This window comes from Helobdella robusta (genome assembly GCF_000326865.2).
Source record: "Helobdella robusta unplaced genomic scaffold HELROscaffold_3, whole genome shotgun sequence".
NCBI lineage: Eukaryota > Metazoa > Annelida > Clitellata > Rhynchobdellida > Glossiphoniidae > Helobdella > Helobdella robusta.
Genome location: NW_008704501.1, coordinates 1,660,453 through 1,680,850, shown reverse-complemented (window position 1 = coordinate 1,680,850; position 20,398 = coordinate 1,660,453). Strand labels below are relative to the sequence as shown.

At 32.5% G+C, this 20,398-nt stretch overlaps 2 protein-coding genes across 2 annotated transcripts; one reads left to right on the top strand and one right to left on the bottom strand.

Annotated features, from left to right (window-relative positions):
• Positions 1-8,373: 8,373 nt before the first annotated feature.
• On the top strand, positions 8,374-12,889 carry HELRODRAFT_66185 (hypothetical protein; the record flags this gene model as incomplete). Its single annotated transcript, XM_009021093.1, has 14 exons — positions 8,374-8,451; positions 8,526-8,603; positions 8,776-8,847; positions 9,066-9,105; positions 9,437-9,546; positions 9,703-9,775; positions 9,975-10,041; positions 10,447-10,532; positions 10,721-10,813; positions 11,162-11,286; positions 11,506-11,556; positions 12,107-12,196; positions 12,371-12,481; positions 12,770-12,889. 14 exons carry the CDS (start codon positions 8,374-8,376, stop codon positions 12,887-12,889), a joined length of 1,194 nt encoding a protein of 397 aa, XP_009019341.1.
• A 1,216-nt stretch (positions 12,890-14,105) lies between these two features.
• On the bottom strand, positions 14,106-19,690 carry HELRODRAFT_161135 (hypothetical protein; the record flags this gene model as incomplete). The annotated part of the gene is made up of 9 exons (XM_009021092.1): positions 14,106-14,215; positions 15,037-15,210; positions 15,435-15,582; positions 15,946-16,007; positions 16,695-16,844; positions 18,186-18,266; positions 18,621-18,685; positions 19,065-19,281; positions 19,555-19,690. 9 exons carry the CDS (start codon positions 19,688-19,690, stop codon positions 14,106-14,108), a joined length of 1,143 nt encoding a protein of 380 aa, XP_009019340.1.
• Between the last annotated feature and the right edge of the window lie 708 nt (positions 19,691-20,398).

The following is a 20,398-nucleotide window of genomic DNA, read 5'->3' as shown; positions in this document are numbered from 1 at the left end:
AGATTTTTTTTATCTATTTTTTGTTAACGCTTGAACTGTTATAGATTTTTAAGTTGTTAAACTACTGAGTTAATCTGCAGACGACCATGCCGAGAGATAAGATTGGAATTTTAAATTAAATGTTGTCTTGCGTTCTAAGATAAAATACATACCGCTTCTTCATCATATTTTGCATTTTTTAAATTTTACTTTCAAATAAATTTAATTTACCTTCTGTGTTTTTATACTTTCATTTGAATATTTCATAAAGTTGATTAATTTAATTTGCATTAAAAATTGTAACATTGCATTAAAACAACTTGTAACATTACAACTTGTAACACAGCTTGTTTGAGATGTGATTTTCAGTTCTTAATCTAATTCGTTGAAATTTGCTTCAATGTTTTTATGTGGAAGCAACTTATTACACAAGTCCCATGGTACAAGGTCAAAAAAAGTTAATTAAATGTTAAATCTTAGACATTGTTTCACTTTTTCATATAAATTTTTTGAATAAAATTGTAGCTTAATATTATTTTCGTTTCAATTCTAACTGTAGTTTTGCGTTAGAAATCATATAAGTTCGTATATTTTATAACATAATTATTATATTTCTAGTTTAAATTATTTGTGTTGTAATAAGAATATTTTTTAGGCGTAATTTCAAACATTCTTCTCTTACCCAGTTTATCCAAGGTTCACTTGCGCAACACGTGTAACACTTCATAAAAAATATTCTTACGTCTATATTATGTTTCAAAAAAGATGAAGTTAAATGTGAATAAAAATAAAAGGGTATTCAAAAAAGTTGTGTCGCAAATTGAGGTCTTAGTCTTTATTAGTCTTAGTTTGCCTGAATGCATTTGTTGAATTTAACCGATGAGATCTTTAATAAAGCGTTTATAATTTTGAACTTTCATTAGTTATTTCAAATTTAAAATCAAACAACACAAAAAAAATTAAAAATTATAAAAATTGGTCGAAACATGTGCAGTGCGAAAACCACTAACAAACTTTGAACGTCAAAAGTACAAGCCAATCATTTTCGCTACTCGTTACACGACAAGGTAAATATTTTATTTCTTCGTCACTTCGTTAGTATTGATCTTTCTGCAGTTCTTCCGCTGAAATGCACTTGAAATATTTGAAAGTGTAACACGGGTGGTTCTCAACTTTCTCAAAATGTAGCTTTCAATTGTAGTAGCTCTTACATTAATCCAAAATCTTTACTCAAGACGCTTTTTTCAATTTAAAAAAGCTTTTGAAAATTTGGTAAAGATTTTTTCTAGAAGCTTTGTTAATAATAATTAAAAACAAATTATATTAACCTCACATAGCAACTTCGTCATCGAATTGATTTATTATTATTTTCATTAGGTTAAGTAATAAACATTTAAAACTAAACTATAAACCAAATGGATTTTAATTTTATCCAAAACATTACTCGTCACAAATGACATCATCGTCATCGTCGTCGCCATTGATGCTATCAACCAGCTGTTTCTCTTCTTCGTCTAAAACATCATTTTCAATGATGATGCTATCATCAGAATCTTCGTGATCGCATCCAGAATATTCGAAGCATTTATTTTCTTTTGCAAAATTTTTCTGGTTTATATTATTGACTGTTTAAAAATTGTAACAAATTTTGTTAAAATGTTAATTGCATCCTTCTTATGCGATAATGTACACTTCTGTAGTATTTAAATAAATAATAATAGAATCAAAACCCACGATAAAAAATGTTATAATTAACCTGTAAACATTTCAAGTCCAGTTTTTAAAGGTTTGTGGTGTATTCTTTAGAAATTAAAAAAATATATAAATTTGTTTTAAAAGAAATAATCTCAATATCAAAACTGAATCGGAAATTGTTTAGTAAAAAATTAAAAATTTAGGTTATTAATTAGCCTACTCGCTATCGTGGCTTGTTGGAGAGGAATCCCACAGGAACCTGCTAGCATTGTCTTCCTCAACGTTAACCTCACTCTTACCGTTGTTAGATTCATTTAAATGCAAAAATTCGCTAAACGTTTCGTTAGAATTCTGAACAAATCAATAATCGTCAAAATTTATTTATTCATTCATCTGCCTATAGGCCAAAATATTAAAAATTAAGTTTAGACACAATATAATAGAGCATTTGCAAATTGATAAGCAAATTAACATTAAAACACTGGAGAAAATTGCAGCGATATACCAACCAACCATGAAATCATTGGAACTTTTCAAATTTTTTTCGAATGACTCCTTCAGTAAGATCAGTTTCCTATTAATATCTTGCAATTTTCTGTTGTATCTGTTCTCAATGATTTCATTTCCAGCTTTTGTATCGCAGTCTCCATTTCCAACGCAGGCGACATCATTGCTGTTTATCATAAGTTGTGATATAAGGTTGTCTGAGTTTTCCTTGTCGCGTTCATTCAAAACGTCATCATTTTCGATTCTAAATTTACTCTCTATGCTACTTCGATTGTTACAAACAGGTTGATATGGATTGGACTTCAATTTTTGAAATTTTGCTTTCTTTTTACCCTCATACTGTCGTAATGTGAACACACAGACAACGTAAGTTTATATTATATATATGATACACTGTATATATATTCTTATATATGGTTTAAATCAATAACAGATCTAAACTTATATATATGGATCTAAAGTATTTATGTTAAATAGACAAAAAAAGGCAAAACAAAAATATGATTAATTATAGCTACTATGACGATGTTAAACAACATCAACCAAGAACCAACTACACGCACCAATCAGCATGCACCAACCAACCAGCAGGCACCAACAAGCAATGGTCAACGACCGAACCAATGAAGAATCAACACGAGCATCCATTCACCTGCCACTCACCAAGTTCGAGAGGTGACGTTGTTGCTGTTTTGGGTTGAGTTTTCTTTCTGATTGATATTTTTTCAGCTGGTCGTCTATTTCAGACAGACGATTTTGTTGTTTCACGTCAAATGTAAATGCTTCAAAATGATTAACTGAATTCTTCGCCTTATCATCCTGATTGTTTATATGAAAATTTAAGCATAGATGCCTCCAATACAGTCTTCATAACATTACATGTTGGCTACATTAATATTAACTAATTAATTAAATATTCTGCAAAGCTAGAAGATCTCCGTAATCAAGCAAACTATATATATATATATATATATATATATATATATATATATATATATATATTTGTAAGAGTTAAACAGAATATCGCAAAAAATTAGAATTTGATGCGTATTTTCCATGATTTAACATCATTGGTCAACCACCGACATAACGCCCCGACACGACACTACACATTATATTTTTATATAAACACAGCAATCACCAAAGTTTTAGGTTTCTATGCTGTTCAAGATATTGTGAGTACTGAGTAGTAAGTAATCAGCGTTGTATCGCAGAAATTTGTTTAAGCATTATTTGATGAGTCGTATTTTTTTCATATTATTATTCTGAATTTTGACATCAACCTATAATTTAGATTCTCTCAATTGTTTTATTAATTTTTAACTTTTATTCATTTGAGCCTTGTTAACTGAAAATGTTAAACAGCTAAAAAAACTCATGAGAACCATTTAGTTGAATGAACAAATTTAAAAATAAAGACAAATTATAAAAATATAAAAAAGAGGCAGAAACATTGAAAAGACCGACCCCAGCAGCACCAATGTCCTGAATAAAATCGTGGTAGGATTCAATGGGATCGTCAGATAACAGAACTTCCAGCCTTAACTTCTCTGAATCAGTTAACTGATTATTGACATCAGAATGAAGCTTTAGAAGGTTTGTGAATTTTAAAACTGTTAAATTTAGTGTGTCAGAATCAATAACATTGGAGTTGTTATTGAAATAACATTTAACAAGCTTGATGTTCGTATGTTCGTATTAATGTAATATAGCATTCTGTAGAGCGATGACTGACAGTTGCTTAAAACTTTAAAGCTTACATTTGCAAACAAATGTTTTGGATATTTTTTTGGAAAGGACTGGCAGTCTTAGAAGAGCTGGAATGTTGAGGGAGGAAATTAACAAATGACAGAAGTTGTTTGTTAAACTCTGACTTTTTTATTAATATGAAAAGTTATCATAATAAATAAATAAGTTAAAGCCTGTGCATTTAAGATCTGAATTGTAATGAATGTCATTCTGTTCATCAGCCAACGCATTAAATTAAAACGCGTAATAATTTTAAGTTTAATCAGTCTAAAATTCTAAAATAAAACAAATCTGCCAAACTTTGAAAAAGGATTAAAAAATCCTGAAAGAGAGAATAATCAAGTGAAAATAAAATTAGATATTCAGGAAGGGTTTAGCCAACGTCAGTTCTCAATAGATATGCGGAATGGCACGAATATGATAATTGATCGTTTACGATGTGACCGTTTACGATCTCGAAAACATATTTGTCAAAACTCCAGGCATTTACCAAAAGTAACACTAAACATTTAAATGTAGGAACCTTTGAAACCATATTTTTTTGTTTGCAGTAGTGATTTAATCATGAAAGCTGATTAAATTTTAAGATTTTTGAGGAAGTACGTTATCGTCAAACATGAAATGGTCGGTATAGCGGAATGAATGTTAAAAAAAATAGAGTAGATGATAAGAGGACAGTTAACAGAGTTAACTTAATTTTAAAAGTCAATAAAGAAATAATTCACTCAATTTATTTATTCAATTATAAAACTGAATAAATTAACGAAACACAAATTTTTAAAACGCAATAACTTACCGGACTAGTACATTTTTCCAACATTTTTTTGTCTATGTTTTGAGGTAAATTAGTGAATAAAAAAATTATCCTGAACAATCATATTTAAATTATTGCATTGGTTAGGCCAAACAATTTTTAAAAATTTATATTCAATGACACTTTAAAATTATTTATAAAATTTAATATCAGTTTTACTCCAAGTACTATAACTGTTACATAATTTATAGATTAGCAAGCAATGAATAGACACAACGTAACAACGTTTCCAATTACAAATTGATTTTCAACTTGTTATACTTTCAATCAAAATTTTCAAATAAATTTTTTGTAGAAAATATAAACCTGTACTGATTTCGGCTTCTACGTTTTTTCTTAAAATACACTGCCTTGAAACATCATTACATTCACCATTGATACTGCTATCAAAAGTGCATGTTTTAATTTTTCTTGATGATAGTGGATACGTTAAAGTACACTTCTCTAATATGGAAAAAATTGTGTTGTATTCAAACATTTTGAAAATGTAAAACAAAAAACATTGATGTAGACAAACTTTCCAAATAATTTTGAAAAAAAATATTGTTCGAACCCACGTTACGTTCGGAAAGTGACGGAAGCGATGTTGTTTGAGATCTTTGAAAATTTTTATGTGTTTCTTTTTTAGTCTCGCTTCAAAAAAGCGTTATAAAATATTAACGCATCAGTTAGTATAACGTGAAAAAATCATATTAGACTACAAACCTAAGTTGAGCTACAACTCTTTTATTCATTAACATATATTCTTCTTTTAATTTATCTTTTAATAATTCATCCAACTTATTAAGTTTCATCATTTCCTGAGCAATTTCTTCTTCAGTTACATTTTTCCTAAAATTTACGTTTAAAAAACATTGAAGTTATGACATTCAATTACTACAACTAACAAAAAATAGGAAGTTTTTAAAATGCTGAAGACAATAATAAATAATTATATTAGTATGAAACATATTACAGTTTATTTTATTCGTAAGCCACTTGTTGATTAACATTAAAATGCCATTCTTTCAAATCTCATCCATGTAAAATAGAAATTTACAAAAAAATAAAAATTAAAACAAATATTGTATTAAAAAATTAAACACAAACTTTTGAACAGACCCCAGATTGAAATATTCGTCATTTGTATTGCCGAGCAGATCATAATAATTATTCTCTTCATCTTCCTTATCATTGTTATCTGCTGCATCACCATCTTTTTGCCCTGAAAATAATTTTTAATTTTACAGACAAAACGTACGCAAAAAAATTAGTTTTATTCAAACCTAATTGCAAGATTTCATCCATTGAATTGAAGAAAACTAATTTAATTGAGACGTTGATTATCTGAAAAAGATCGTTAAAGTGGTTTTGTATATCACCATGGAAACCATTTTTAAAAACCAAAGACGTTTAATTTCATATCATTTCATTTCATTGTAAACAAAAAAGATGTCGACCTTAATAAATGTGCGGCGTTTTTCATCACTTTCATCGGTAAATTTGAATTATAAAATTTCTTTTTTTTTACAAAATTTTTTCAAATGTATAAAAATGTTATAGATTATTTAAAATAAATTTAAAAAAATTATGTATTGTATATTTTTGAAGTGCACGCTTACAACAGCATGACATGATGATGATGATTATGATGGGATTGATCTGATCTGATGACATTGCATGATGAGTGGAGTGATTTATATTTTAAATTTTTTATATGATTTACATTTTTATTGCTCAATCAAATGCTGCATGAAATTACTATGAAAAGACAAGTCCATCATAAATAAAATAATAAATGTTAAATTGTTAAAACCTGAAGTATCATTCATGACCATGATGAAACAATCAATATCTAATGAATTTTTATTTTTAATTTAGCAAAAAATAAAGTTTCAATTTAACAGTTAAATTGAAACTTTATTTTTTAGCTAATTATGCTTTCAAAATTTGAATTTCGAATCAAAAGTTAAATTTTAACTTTGGATTTGAAAATCACATTTTGAATACTTACAGTTGTAACACTACTTACTTACATATTACAGCAGCTCTAAAACAGCTTACACCAATTTTGTACTCAGAGTTATACATCATATAGATTAGATACTAAGCAGCATGATGGCCTAGTGGTTAGGGTCACCTGGTGCTGTTTCTCAGAGATGGAGACTGAGTTCAATTCAATCAATTTTCGTTTAGTATCCAGAGACCCAGTTCCCCGAGGTAGGACAAGGTAAACCGGGTTCAATTTGAATATGACCTAAAGATATGATTTTTTCTTACAGTATAACCATCAGTAAACCATTTAGTAGTTGATGACATTATGTTTAATTTTATGATATATATATATATATATATCGGCTGTGCACGTCAACATGACTCATATATCGGAATTACTACTACCTCACTGACAAGAAGGCTTACGATGCATAAACAGAGTGGTGCTATCAAATCTCATTCGGACTCAACACACTCAATCACTATTAGCCATGAAACCCTCGACAGTAACACCAAAGTAATATACCAGAACTGCAACTACACGCATCTTAAAATTGCAGAAGTAGTCCTAATTGACATCAATAAACCAAACATAAATATACAACAAAAAATGACAACCTCACTTCCAACCCGGCGCTTAACCAACAACGAAAACAAAGAAGTATTAAAAACTAGCATTGTAAATAGTGACAAAGAAGAATATGATGCTATGGATGAACAAAAGGAGACCAAAGAAGATGACCAGCCAATAAAGAAACCTGACACCTAATTTCCATCTAATTTCACTTTGACAAAGTCAATCTCCATCTAAATTCATTTTGACAAAGTAAATATTTCCCTATATAAACTGCAGAAAGCACTGATGATGATTCATTCGGAATCGAAATATGGCCTTATTTGCAGCATGAATTCGGAAAATGTTATATATTGATATATATGTTGATTGATTATGTTTGGTTTTTTAATAATTTTTTGTATATTGAGAAATTAATTTTAGTGTCGTGAGCCCAAATGCAAAATTTAAATGTAAAATTAACAATTAAATGGTACATTGTGAGTTCTTGTGCATAATTTTTTTTTTTTTATCCGTTATAAATGAAAATTTAAACAAATTATTGAAATCCATTGGATTTTTCATGCATCTATTGACTATTTTTTATTAGATCTCTTTAATTTCTATCTATTTTGGTTTGGTGTTTATTGTCTCAGCATTTTCTTAATTATTATTTTTATGAATTCCAAATGGTGTTGATCTATGTTAAAATTTTTTTTCCTTTGCAGACCTACTTTTCAAAATGCTGCAAATGTACATGTTCCAGTCTAAACTCTTCCAAACATCAGCATGCCCTCAGCAGCAGCAGCAGCAGGTATCATCATCATCATCCGCAACATCGAGTGGCCCTTCAGAACCTGTATTATTTCAACATAAACAATGTAAGAGATCATTATTCAATTATTATTAATATTTATTTTTTAATTGAGTTAACTACAAACAATTTTTTACATTTTTGTAAAGTTTATAAATTACAAGTCCAGTATAAATTGTTTTGAATATGAATCATTCATTATCAAATTGAGATACAGCAGTTGTTTCAGGTCGTAATTCTTCATTGTTGAATTTGACATATCTGACATTTTATTTTCAGATTCGTTTCATGTCAACGAGGAGAAATTTTATATCAGAATTTATCGAGAACATAAAACATGAATTGAATAAAAACAAAGAAATGAAAGTTAGTTCATCTATGTTGTCAATTTTTTCAAATATTTTTATGATTATCCAATAAATTTTTGTTATTTTTTAAAGGACAGTTTAAAAAAATTTCGAGAAGAAGCAGAGAAACTTGAACAGTCAGATTCACTGAAGAAAGCTCGTGAGAAATATGTAATGATGTTGTAACTATATTATTTTTGTACTTTTAATTTATGTTCTCCCAATTGAATCCACTCGGTATCTATCAATTTGTAATTTGTAATTATTTATATTTTATTATATATTTATTAATTAGTATATATTATGTTTATAATATTAATAAATTATTTAAACTGTTTCTTAGCAATCTATAGAAGCTGAAACAGTGAAGAGCTCCGATGCACTGAAGAAAAAAATATCTGAAATGGTCAAAGAAGTTAGTAGCATTTTTTTCAAATCTAAGTTTTTCATTTATTTCATCTTTATTTTTTCAAATTTATTTTTAGGCTCTCATGATTGTTTTGCTATTCTGTTTAACTTTTTTTCTGTAGTGTTTAATCTGTAATGTTTAATGGTTTTTTTTTATTTTGTTGAAAGATTTAACTGCTGAACGTTATTTATAATGAAATAAAGTAATTATTCATCAACCATCAGAAGCTGAGTGATGTAGAGAAATCTGAGTATGCAAAGAAAGGTTTTTGTTTCTTTTAATTTGTCAACTTTTCTATTTCTATATTGTTATTCTTAACGGCCTTTTTTTCAAATGAAAAATTTATTTCTTTTTAGTTGATATAATCATTTATCGTAATGTTAATAATTCTACCTGAAAAGTTGTTTTAAAATGTTTACCTAATGATTTATATCAATAGATCTATAAGTGGTTGGCATCAATTTGTTGGGAATTTCAGCTATGCACAAGCTTATCAATTTAATGATCTCTGAATATTTTCCCAAAACAAAATGGAAAGAAAATGATGTAAGGTTGATATAAGATTTCACCACTAACTTAACAACGTCCTTATCAGGTAAAGAGATTGTTGATGACGTTGCTCAGAGCATGGGTAGAGCAGCTGACACTGTATCCAGACAAACAGAACAACTGGCCAAGAGTCAAGTCTTCAAGACTGTTTCATCTGTTAGTTTTTGTTTCAAGTACTTCATTCGTGATAGCTTTCAATTTCATGAGTGTTTGTAAGAGGTTTCGTAAGTTTTGTAACATTTGTCACATGAATTGGAAATCATGTAAGATCGATATGAGGTTTCATTGGATTATTTCTCATTAATTTATCAGGGTGTGAAAACTTTGAAAGAAGAAATTAAAGAGTCAACAACTTATGAAAGAAGCACCCTTTACAAGGCTCCTGGTTTGATAACGAAATTGATTAATTAATTAATTGATAATCAGTTTGTTGCTGATCTATAAATGATGTTAATAACTGACGACTCTCAAGTGAGCGTGCATTTGAATGCATTGTCTGCTTCACGGCCTGCCTGCTTCACGGCCTCATTCCAGATGTTACTCTCAAATGGAGACGAGATTGAATCTTGTAAAATATTTTTCAGAGAAACTACGGAAGCGTGAGGAGTACATGGTGAAACCGGGTGAAGAGAAGCCCATTGAAGCCAACTTGTTAGTCTCCATTGTTTGTGGTTACAGTCATTAAAGCGTGAAGTTATGAGCGATTGGATGAAGTTTTTTTTTAGTAGTAATTCAATGAAATACTAGGACTAAAATGACAAATAGTAAAATAGTCGTCAACGCTGGTCATCATTAATCATTATCAATCAATGGACTGTTTTAATGGGGGTCAACCAATGTTATGATATACGAATGTTATTGCAACATTTATGAATGAATGAATGAATGAACGAATGAATGAATGAACGAACGAACGAGCCGACCACACACCACAAAAACACAGACACACACATACATATACACAGAGACACACACACACTCACACATACACAGACATACACACACACACACACACACAGACATACACACACACGTCACACACACATTGTTTTGAAGTGACGCATCGGGTGTGGTACTGCACAAGGACTCACAGTGGTATCAGAGCTGGCAGTTATTTAAGGACAACAACCAGCTCGTCAACAGTTCGTCATCGCATTAATTTTACCCTTTAGCTTGCTATTTCATATAAATTTTTGCTAACTCACAAAAATCAATAATCATCAATCAACAAATAATTGATTTTTTTGTTACGTAAGTAATCCATACTATTTCGAGAATAAAAAAAGTCTGATGATGGACTAGTGAAGAGTAATGATAATTATTAATGAAGAGTTGTTTGACATGAAGACTCGCTACGACGAGAGTGGCAACGTCCTCATCAGAGCCACAAGAACCGTCACAGACAAGCTGTCTGAATTATTTGGTTGGTTGGTGTCGGTGTTGGTGTTTCCGCTGAATTTGTTGCTGCCCTACCTACCTCCGTTGTTACTTCATGTGGATTTGTTATTTTGGTTCTTATTATTTTTTTTGGCTTTTTGAAATCATATTTTAAACCTGATGTGAAGCTAACCACCGACGAACTTCAATAAAAGTTTAAATAAATGAACTGATGAATGATGATTAAAGGAATATACAGTCAAACGATTGCACTACAATATTTTATAAGATATGAATTTTAACTGCACGCACACACACACACATGCACGCACACACACACGTGCACGCACACACGCACGCACACACATACAAACACATTCTCGCATGTTCTTAGGCGGTATATTCACAAAGACCGAGATGTCGACAGTCTTGACGGAGATCATCCGCATGGACCCAACTTTCGACAAGGAACAATTCATCAAGTTGTGCCAGTTCGACTTTATACCGAACATCTTGGAGGTAAGCATTCTGTCTTTTGTTTGGCTCTCTCTCTCTCTCTCTCTCTCTCTCTCTCTCTCTCTCTCTCTCTTTCTCTCTCTCTCCCTCTCTTACATGTCTGTCTCATTGTTGATGGGTTGTGATGATGACATTGATGAAAATGATGTCAACTAGTTGACGGCGTTCAAATTGTTGTAGTTATTTCTCAATTTCAAAACTATTCAAAATATTTTTCCGAAGGCCATAGTGCAGGGAAACTTGGAAATCTTGCAAGATTGGTGTCATGAAGGAGTTAGTTCGCAGCTTCTGTTACTGTAGCACTCGTTTTGTGTTAAGTGCTGTTGTTTGTGTTGCTGCTGGGTTTATGCTGAGTGGTGCTTGGAGTTTATCTTGGTTATTTAGTATTTTTTTTACGTTGTGTTAATATTTTTGTTATGCATATTTTTGTTATTATTGTTTTGTTCGTCTTGTTGTGAATATTTTTTGTTTTTTTGTTGTGTTGCTTTTTATTTTGTGTTTGTTTGTTTGTTTGATTGATTGATTGTTGCGTTTTTATAGTTGTGCTGTTTGTTGTGTCTTTTTTATTGTTTCGTTTTATTGTATTGTGATGTTTTGTTTGTTGTATTTTATTGTTGTTGTATTTTTGGTTGTGTTGTTTTTCTTTGATGTGTTCTTTTTTATTGTTGACTTCCTGATGCGTTGCAGCATACAACAACACACATCATCAACAACACAACAACACACAACATCTATAACACACCACAAAACATACCACAATAACACACTACATCAATACAACGACATAACTCATCACAACAACACACAACATCAACAACAACAGGCCTTCAACATTCTGGCAACTCCGATAAGGCAGGCTCAAGCAGCCAATTACAAATTTGATTCCAAAGTGTTGGACGTTAACCATGTTGATGTTGGTCAAAATTCGTTTGCTGTATTGTCACAGTGTTCATTTGTTGTTTACATTCTCTCATTTAACCGCAATGTTATTTAAGTTCTATTAGTAATTTTCGACTTCAACGATTTTTCTATTACTTCATTAATTAATTAATTAATTTTTTAATTTGGTCATCTGTCTGTTCATCAGATAGTAGCTGGCAAGATAATGGACCAAGGACCTGTCCTGGTCATCAGCTTCACTGCCCAACAAATCATGGTCGTCAGAGATCTCATGAACAATGTCGTCGAGGGAGATCCAGTATGTTTATGTTTGTGTATGTATTTTGTATGTCTGTGTATGTTATTCTATTATGACTGTTGTATGTTTTTATGGTTGTATGTTTTTAGGTCTGTTGTATGTTTGCGTGTCTGTTGTATGTTTTTATGTCTGTTGTATGTTTGCGTGTCTGTTGTATGTTTTTATGTCTGTTGTATGTTTGCGTGTCTGTTGTATGTTTTGTTGATAATTTAACGAATGCACGTACACATTCATTTGTGGATATTTAAAATATTTTATTGCAAAATGATTCTAAAAAACAAACAACAGGAGAAGATAATGAGAATATTTTATGTGTGGGCCTTCTGCAGAGATCAGAACGTCCTTGATCCCAGGGCCGCCTGGAAGTTGATCGATCTGTCTGCAAGTCCCATGGAACAGTGGTTGTGATTGGATGAAAGTTGCGCGGTACAATGTTTGTGATTGGATGCAAGTTTCGTGGTGCAATGTTTGCGATTGGATGCAAGTTTCGTGGTGCAATGTTTGCGATTGGATGCAAGTTTTTAGTAAAAACTATGTTTTATAATTGATTGAATGATTTATTTTTTGGTAGATTTTTAGCTGATTTGGTTGGTTGGTTGGTTGGTTGCCCATCAGTTAGTCGTTGGTTGATTGGTTTGTTGGAAAGTGATATTATTATTTTTTAATTTATACGCTTGATTGGCTGGTTATAACATAGATAGATACATGTTTAATATATTGCACAAGTAAGTAGATGTTCAATGAATGAGCTCTGAAAAATGAATTGTGTTTGTCGTTTCATGAAATCAAATGTGTCATGTTCGTAAATTTATCAAATTAACTCCACCCGACAACGAGATTTGTTACCTGTTGAATGCATTCGTTTCGACGTGTTCATCCATTCTTATCTTTTTGTTGACGGAATTTTTTAAAATTTTTACGACAAAATTTAATGTTTCAGTTTGTATACACAACAAACGATCACTTTGAAAATCAATCGTCTGCCGGGCCAGAATAAATTTTTGCAAATGATGTACTTCAAAATGTCTGCCGGCTAATTGAGGCCATGCACACAAAACATGGCTTAATTAAGCTATCGATTACCGTTGCATGCCTGTATTCAATCATGGATTTCTGGTCATCTGGATGAAAATCTGGCTTGTGTTCTTGTAAGCGCTACGCAAAAATGTGGCCATGTAGCCTATCTATGCTTGTGCTTATATTCCGGCGCTCCACATGTTCCATCTCATTTATCGTTTGACTTACTATTGATTTGTTTGTGTATCATTTATGTTTTTAATATTCAAGTTTTCATGTTAATTGAATTACTGTTGAAATGTTAAACAAATGTTCAGCATTCGGATGCAAAAGTGGATGTACCTCGATCAAATGCAGCAACAGATCGAGAAAACAACCTTTCTTTTCATTTTCAAGGATACCAGTTGAATAATTCTGGTTTATTGTTGAAGTGCATTCGAGCAAAACCTCGAAAAAATTTTACACCTACCAAATATCCGAGAATTTGTTCTCATTTTGTTCCAACCGATTTTGTTGATGAGTTCAGTGATTCATATAGGAGACAATTAGTGAAATCAAAATCTACGGGCAATTCTTCCATTAAGAGCCATTACGTTCGTTAATAAAGTTATACGGTGGCCTCATTTCTGCGAAGACCGATTTTCAGTTTTTCATCCAAGTATAAGTCCAGAGATCCATTGTATTCATTCAATGTGTGGTTTTGTTGTACGACTGTGTCTGCATATACATACTCAGGTACATGTAAGTAATGTTTAAAAGGATCGTTTCAACAAAAAGTTTATTACCCTTTAAAACAAAAATGCTAAATCACAAGTTAAGAAAACATGACGATATAGAAATTATGACGACACAATTGTAAATAAATCTGTAGACAGCAACGTTCGATTCGTTACGACATGTGCCGCCGTTGAACAGGTTTTCAATCATGTCATTTCACGTCTAGAAATATCTCGGCCCATTTCTTCAAAGTCTAAAATATTCACTGCGTAGTAAATAATAACTGCGGAATAAGAACTAGATGTACGTAAGTATTTGCGTGTGTCAACGTGTGTGACCAAACCTCAAAATAACGTTTTCAAGCTGTTAAAGGATCAGTTATTTGAGTGAGCAAGTTTTTCAACACAAAATCGATTGTCAGGAGCAATGATCGAATCAGCCAAAAGATTAATCAACCAATCAATCAACAAACCAATCAATCATTCACTGAAGAATTTCTATTGCTCCATTCCGTCACTGAGCATCGCGTGTTTGAAAATGTTCTTCAGTTGATTTGCCGCAATCTGCATGTGTCACAAGACTAATATAATAAATGTAGGTAAATGCTTTAAAAATAAATACTGTTTCTCATGTCGTGACAACTTAAATGAATGAAAAACAAAAGTTTGCGTAACAAATGTTGCTCGAAACATCAACAGTTAAGTGACAGTACAAAAAGATGAGCGATAGTAAGAGGTGGGAAGTTATTTGAGTGGTTAGGGATGAGCTTGCGCCGTTTGAATCGTCTTGAGTCATGGCATCATACCGAGTATCGAACGAACCTGATATTATTCTATTCAAAGCATCTCTAGAGTAATTATTTATATTGTGATAATGAGCCTTGTAGTATTGATGATGTTGATGGGCTGATTTGACGTGCCTTGGAGGCAGGGGGTGCAGAGCCGTGTTGCTGGATGAGTGCTGAAGATCCGCCTGACTTCTGGCATCACATGGTACTGTGTGGAGAAATTATAAACATGATGATGTGTCCATTTGTGATGGTACAGGACATACGTACATATAAATAGGGATGATGACGTCAAGAACGATACTAATGACGTAAATAATGATGTCGAGAAAAAAGATGTTGAGGGTTGTGATGATGATGCAGAAGATGATGATGGTGATAGTAGACGAAGAAGAAGATGACGATGTTGAAGAAGATGATGATGACAGATACTTGGGTGCATGTTGAGGGCGTATGCAAATTGTTCCTTGATTGCATTGTCTGGATTGTTGTTTGTTTTCACGTTCGTACTCTGTTGCTCGTGTTTGCCGCACTGACCATCTGATGAGAACATGTTCACATCGTTCTTACGACTGAAAACCTGTTAATGTACAAGAAACAAGTGCACATGTGTATGAATGTGCGTGTTAACACATGTTGGAGTGGTTGATAGTATGTGTGAATGTTTTTGCTTGTTTCTCTGTGGAAGTCTCTGCTTGTTTGCTCATGTTTCTAGCTAAGTGTTTTTGTGTGTGTGTGTGTGTGTATGCATGCATCCATACATGCATCTATAGAGATACATTCATGCGTGCAAAGAAAGAGGAAAGCGTGCTGCTGATTCAATTGAGATGTTCATGCAGACGACAATTCGCAGGGGAGCAAAATTTTATGAAAAGTGAAATTTTTCACAATTGCATACAAAGCAAGTAATCAGATTGGCGTTGTCGTTCTCCTCATTCAAAACCTCGACCGCCATGTATTGTCTGCTCCCGACGTCCCATGTTGCCAAACAACGAAACTGCAAACCTGAATTATTTATTGATATCGAATCATTTCTAGTAAATTTTCATGCATTATTATAATAAAAAATGGTATCGTCAGCATTATTAGCAGCACTAATTTAATTTAGTGAGATTCCAGTGATGTGTGGTGCTCACAGAACTGATGTTTATTGAAATGAGGTTTATTGAATCAAAGAATGTTTGTGTGTGAAAGCCAGGAGGAGGCTTGTCGAGCACGACCATCCCAAATCAGCCTGGCTGGCTCTATGACACCAGAAAAAAGTTACCAAATATGCTGAAATATTAAGCAATGCTTGAAATAAATCAATTAAAAAATAATCAAAGCGTTAAAATTTTAAAAAAGTGAATAAATATTTATTGAATGTTTAAAAATTGTAAAATTTGGTGAATTTTATGAATAATTGTTCTTGGAAACTAAAGGATTACACCAGATCCTAAAGGGCCTGATAATTGAGGATCAGTATAGGTATTCTAAGTATATGGTAAAACCTCAACTTTCATTTTATTGAAACTGATAGAAGCACGAATCTATGATACATTTGCATATCATTTATAATTTTTAAGCCATGAAATAATTACAAAACTACAAAGTAATAACAGTTGCCGATTAACTTAAAGGCTGCACAAGTGAGGCATTTGCATCTAGTAACATCACGCCGCAAACGCATATCTACCCTCACCCCAAACGAACCTGGTTTGGAAGAGCACGTGCTGACGATATCGATGACGTCATCGTGCAAACATCCGACCCTCAGATAACCATGGCAACCGACCACTCCAGTGTAAATGAAATACTTTCCTTCTTCCAAACACGTTTGTCGGCCACTGGCTGATTCCTTTCCTAAAAATGAAATTTGAATTGAAGAAGAGCGAGTTTAATGCAAATGTCATATTTTAAGGACCTGTTCATAATGTGAAAACGCTATATGGAGTTTTTATATTTAGGTTTTGTTGCAAAACCAAACGCGCAATGAATGAGTGGAAAGGCAAGGTTAAAAAGAACAGAAACAGCTTTCAAAAATTTTTAAAACTCCGATGACATGAAGAACATTGGTATTAGGCTACCATTGGAATTAGTATTAGTCGTAGTATTAGTATCACATATTATTTTCCTATCGCCAAACACTTCCAACGATTTATTTAACCACATGCCTGCAAGCAAGCAGTGTTGTTGCAGTTGCTGAAAGATCACGTTTATATCTTTAGACTCGGTGAAAGTTGTTTGAAAAATTCTACAAAACTTTGTTAATGTCTTCAATGTATATTAATTCATATTCAGCTGCACTAACATGCATCTGATATATCTTGCTGATTGCTTCACTAACAATATATGGATGTCGCCGTAAGTTGATGTGCGTCGCTTCGTAATGTAAGTAAAATTATTCAGTGGATGAGTCTTCAAGTGAATGCAACAAAAATGAAACAAACACCACTGCAACAGATGAAAGGAAACCTCAAGAATAAAATGGAAAAAATTGAGAAGCTAAAGCCTGGAATTTAATCAGTTAACGAAGAAAGAAAGGTGTTACAAGAACGAAGGAGTGAACGGGGGACGTGGAGGGCGGAGAACATCCAGCAGGAGGCATGGGTGCCAGATAAGACGTGAATGGAAGTAAGAAAAGTTTTTATTCACTGTTGGCATCACGAGCGCAGAATAATGAGAGCTAAGTCGAGTGTGAGGCCTGAGAAAAATAAAAATGATTATTTCTCTCCCGTTTTATTTTCTGTATGAAATCCTTCTTTATGTAATAATGCAGTTGGGCTTGTACGTTAAAATAGAAATGTGTTAGAGGCTCTCCGACTTAATATATATTTTTCACAAGTCTATCGGTTTGAAATTGCGAAGAAAGAGTTTTTTTGAAAAAAATGCTTGCATTCAAATGAAAAAACTGCGCAATAATATTGGAATAAATCTTGTTAAGTTTGTTTTTATATTTGAAATTGTCGTGAAAGTTTCTTCCAAACACAATACCCGCAAAAAAAACAGCTGAAACAAAAGAAATTACAAGCAATGCTAATGAACAAAAGTACAAATATGACATGATGATTGATGATGATGACGTATTGTTGTTGATGATGACGTGATGATGACGGCGTAATGATGATGACGTGATGATGATGATGATGATGACGACATGATAATGTTAGATGAGTGGGATGTCGTTTAAAAAATGATAATAACTTATTAGCAAGACTTCCTTCTCGTACATGTCACGTGAACAATCCAGCGTGCCACCACCACCACCACCAGAACCTCCATGCCCTGCAATCATCAATTTATGAGGGAATGAAAATATATTTTCACATTTTTGTTTCTGTTAATTAATTCGCTTTCTATTAATTTCATTTTTCCTTGAATTTATCAAGTTTTTTATATTTACTACTGCAATTTTAAAATCACAATAAACAAATTAAACAACATTTTTTTATTTATTTCTCTTTTATTTATTTAGGTACGTCTTGTAGAGCGTGCTCCTACGTAGTTATGCGTTGCATTTTGTTTGTTCTTTTCAGATCAAAAGTTTGATTCTCAAATAAGTATGTAACGATCGATTCGTCAGCAAGTCTGTGTGGTTGTCAGAAGTCAATGATAGAGAACGCAAAAAACTGCACGAACCTAAGAACATCTGAAGAACATCTGATCCTCTTCTCATGATCATCATGCATTGCTCTCGTTGTTTGCTGTTATGTGTTGTTGTTGTTGTTGTTGCAGTTGTTGTTTTTGCATTGTTGATGTTGTTGCTGCTGCTGCTGCTGGGTTGTTGCCGCTGTTGCGTTGTTGTTGTTATTGTTGCTGTTGCATTGTTGTTGTTGTTGCGTTGGTAGTTATGTGATGATTTTTGTATGCTTGTAGCATGGTGTATGCTTGTAATATATATTTTAATTGTGAATCAATTTACGTTCATACATCATATATGACTTGAAAATATAACCAATTTTATTTGTGACAAAAACGATTGTCATACTTTTCTTTAATTTTTCGATTAGACTAATTTAACAAAATATGGCATTTTATCTTAAACTGCAACAGTTTAAATTATTTATTTGAAAAATAACAAACCAATTGTTATGAACTAATGAAAGTGCTATAAAGTGGGTGGAGTTTGAATGGACCAATCGCTGACAACGATAAGACATCGTGTCATTAGCTGATTGGACGTTAATTTGTTGCCCCTCTCTACTTGAGGTTACTTTTAATTTGTTGGAGAAATCTTTCCACTGTTCATTGGTCAGCCATGTTGGAAAAGTGCATGGAGTATCCAGCATCTGCTTGTCATCTGTCAATTAATATTTAATTATTGATAGAGGTCGGCTTGTGTGTGGCTTGTTGGTGCGTGATTGGTTATTGGGTGATTGGCTAGTGTGTGATTAGTTGATGGGTAATTGATTAGCGTGCAATTGGTCGGTGTGTGATTGGTTGGTGAGTGATTGGTTGGTATAAAGCTGCCTTCGAGTAGCTTGTTTAGCATATGATTGGCTGCTGGGTAGAATAATAATTTTGGTGGTTAAATAAATAAATCGTACATTCATCCCTCCATTTCTTCACTGACCTAGTGATAACATGAGGACAGTTGGCCCATCAATGTGGGACCTCAGTCCTCTGCAGGATGCATCGGCTGACATGGACATCTGGATCAAAGTGCCCACCTGCCTGTAGATCTGGCCGGTGTTGTTAGTTTTGTGCATGTCTTCGTGGTTGTTGTGTATTTATTATTGCTTTTGTTGTTTATTATGTTGTGGGTGTAACTTATGTAACTATTGTTGTCATTATTTGAACTGTCTTTGTCAAATTCCGTAGCTATGAAGGGTTTTTGGATTGAAACCTCGAACAAGAAAATCAATGTTCATAAATTTGGGCCTCTAAATAATCTAACTTCTCAAAAACAAAAAAAAAATTACGATGCACAACGCTGTTTTGCAAGAACAAATGGTCATGAAGATGTGTGCGTGTGCGTGATTAACAAGAAGTCGTAAATTTTTATTACAGGATGATCAACAAACTCCTACAGAATTTTTTTTAGTTTAGTCACTGGAGGTCGTTGTTTAAGTTCTCCGAGTTGGTGTTAGACACAACGACACCGCTGTTACATTGTGTCTGTTATTATATTTTGGCTCGGGTCAGTTTGTTTTTTCTGTTTGCGTGAACTTGCAAATAAGATTTTGTTGATGTCTGTGCAGTTTGTGTGGTTCGATGTTCTTGCATGTTGATGTTCTCCGCCGATAGCATTACCATTTGATTTTGCTCTACCATTCGGATTTGTTACTTTTAGAAATTTTTTATTTGAGAAATTTTTGATAATTTGCAAATCACATTTGCAAGAAATGTTGACGATGACGTCGACACTATTTGTGACGGTGACGCTGATGATGACGATTATGATGAGGCTGATTATA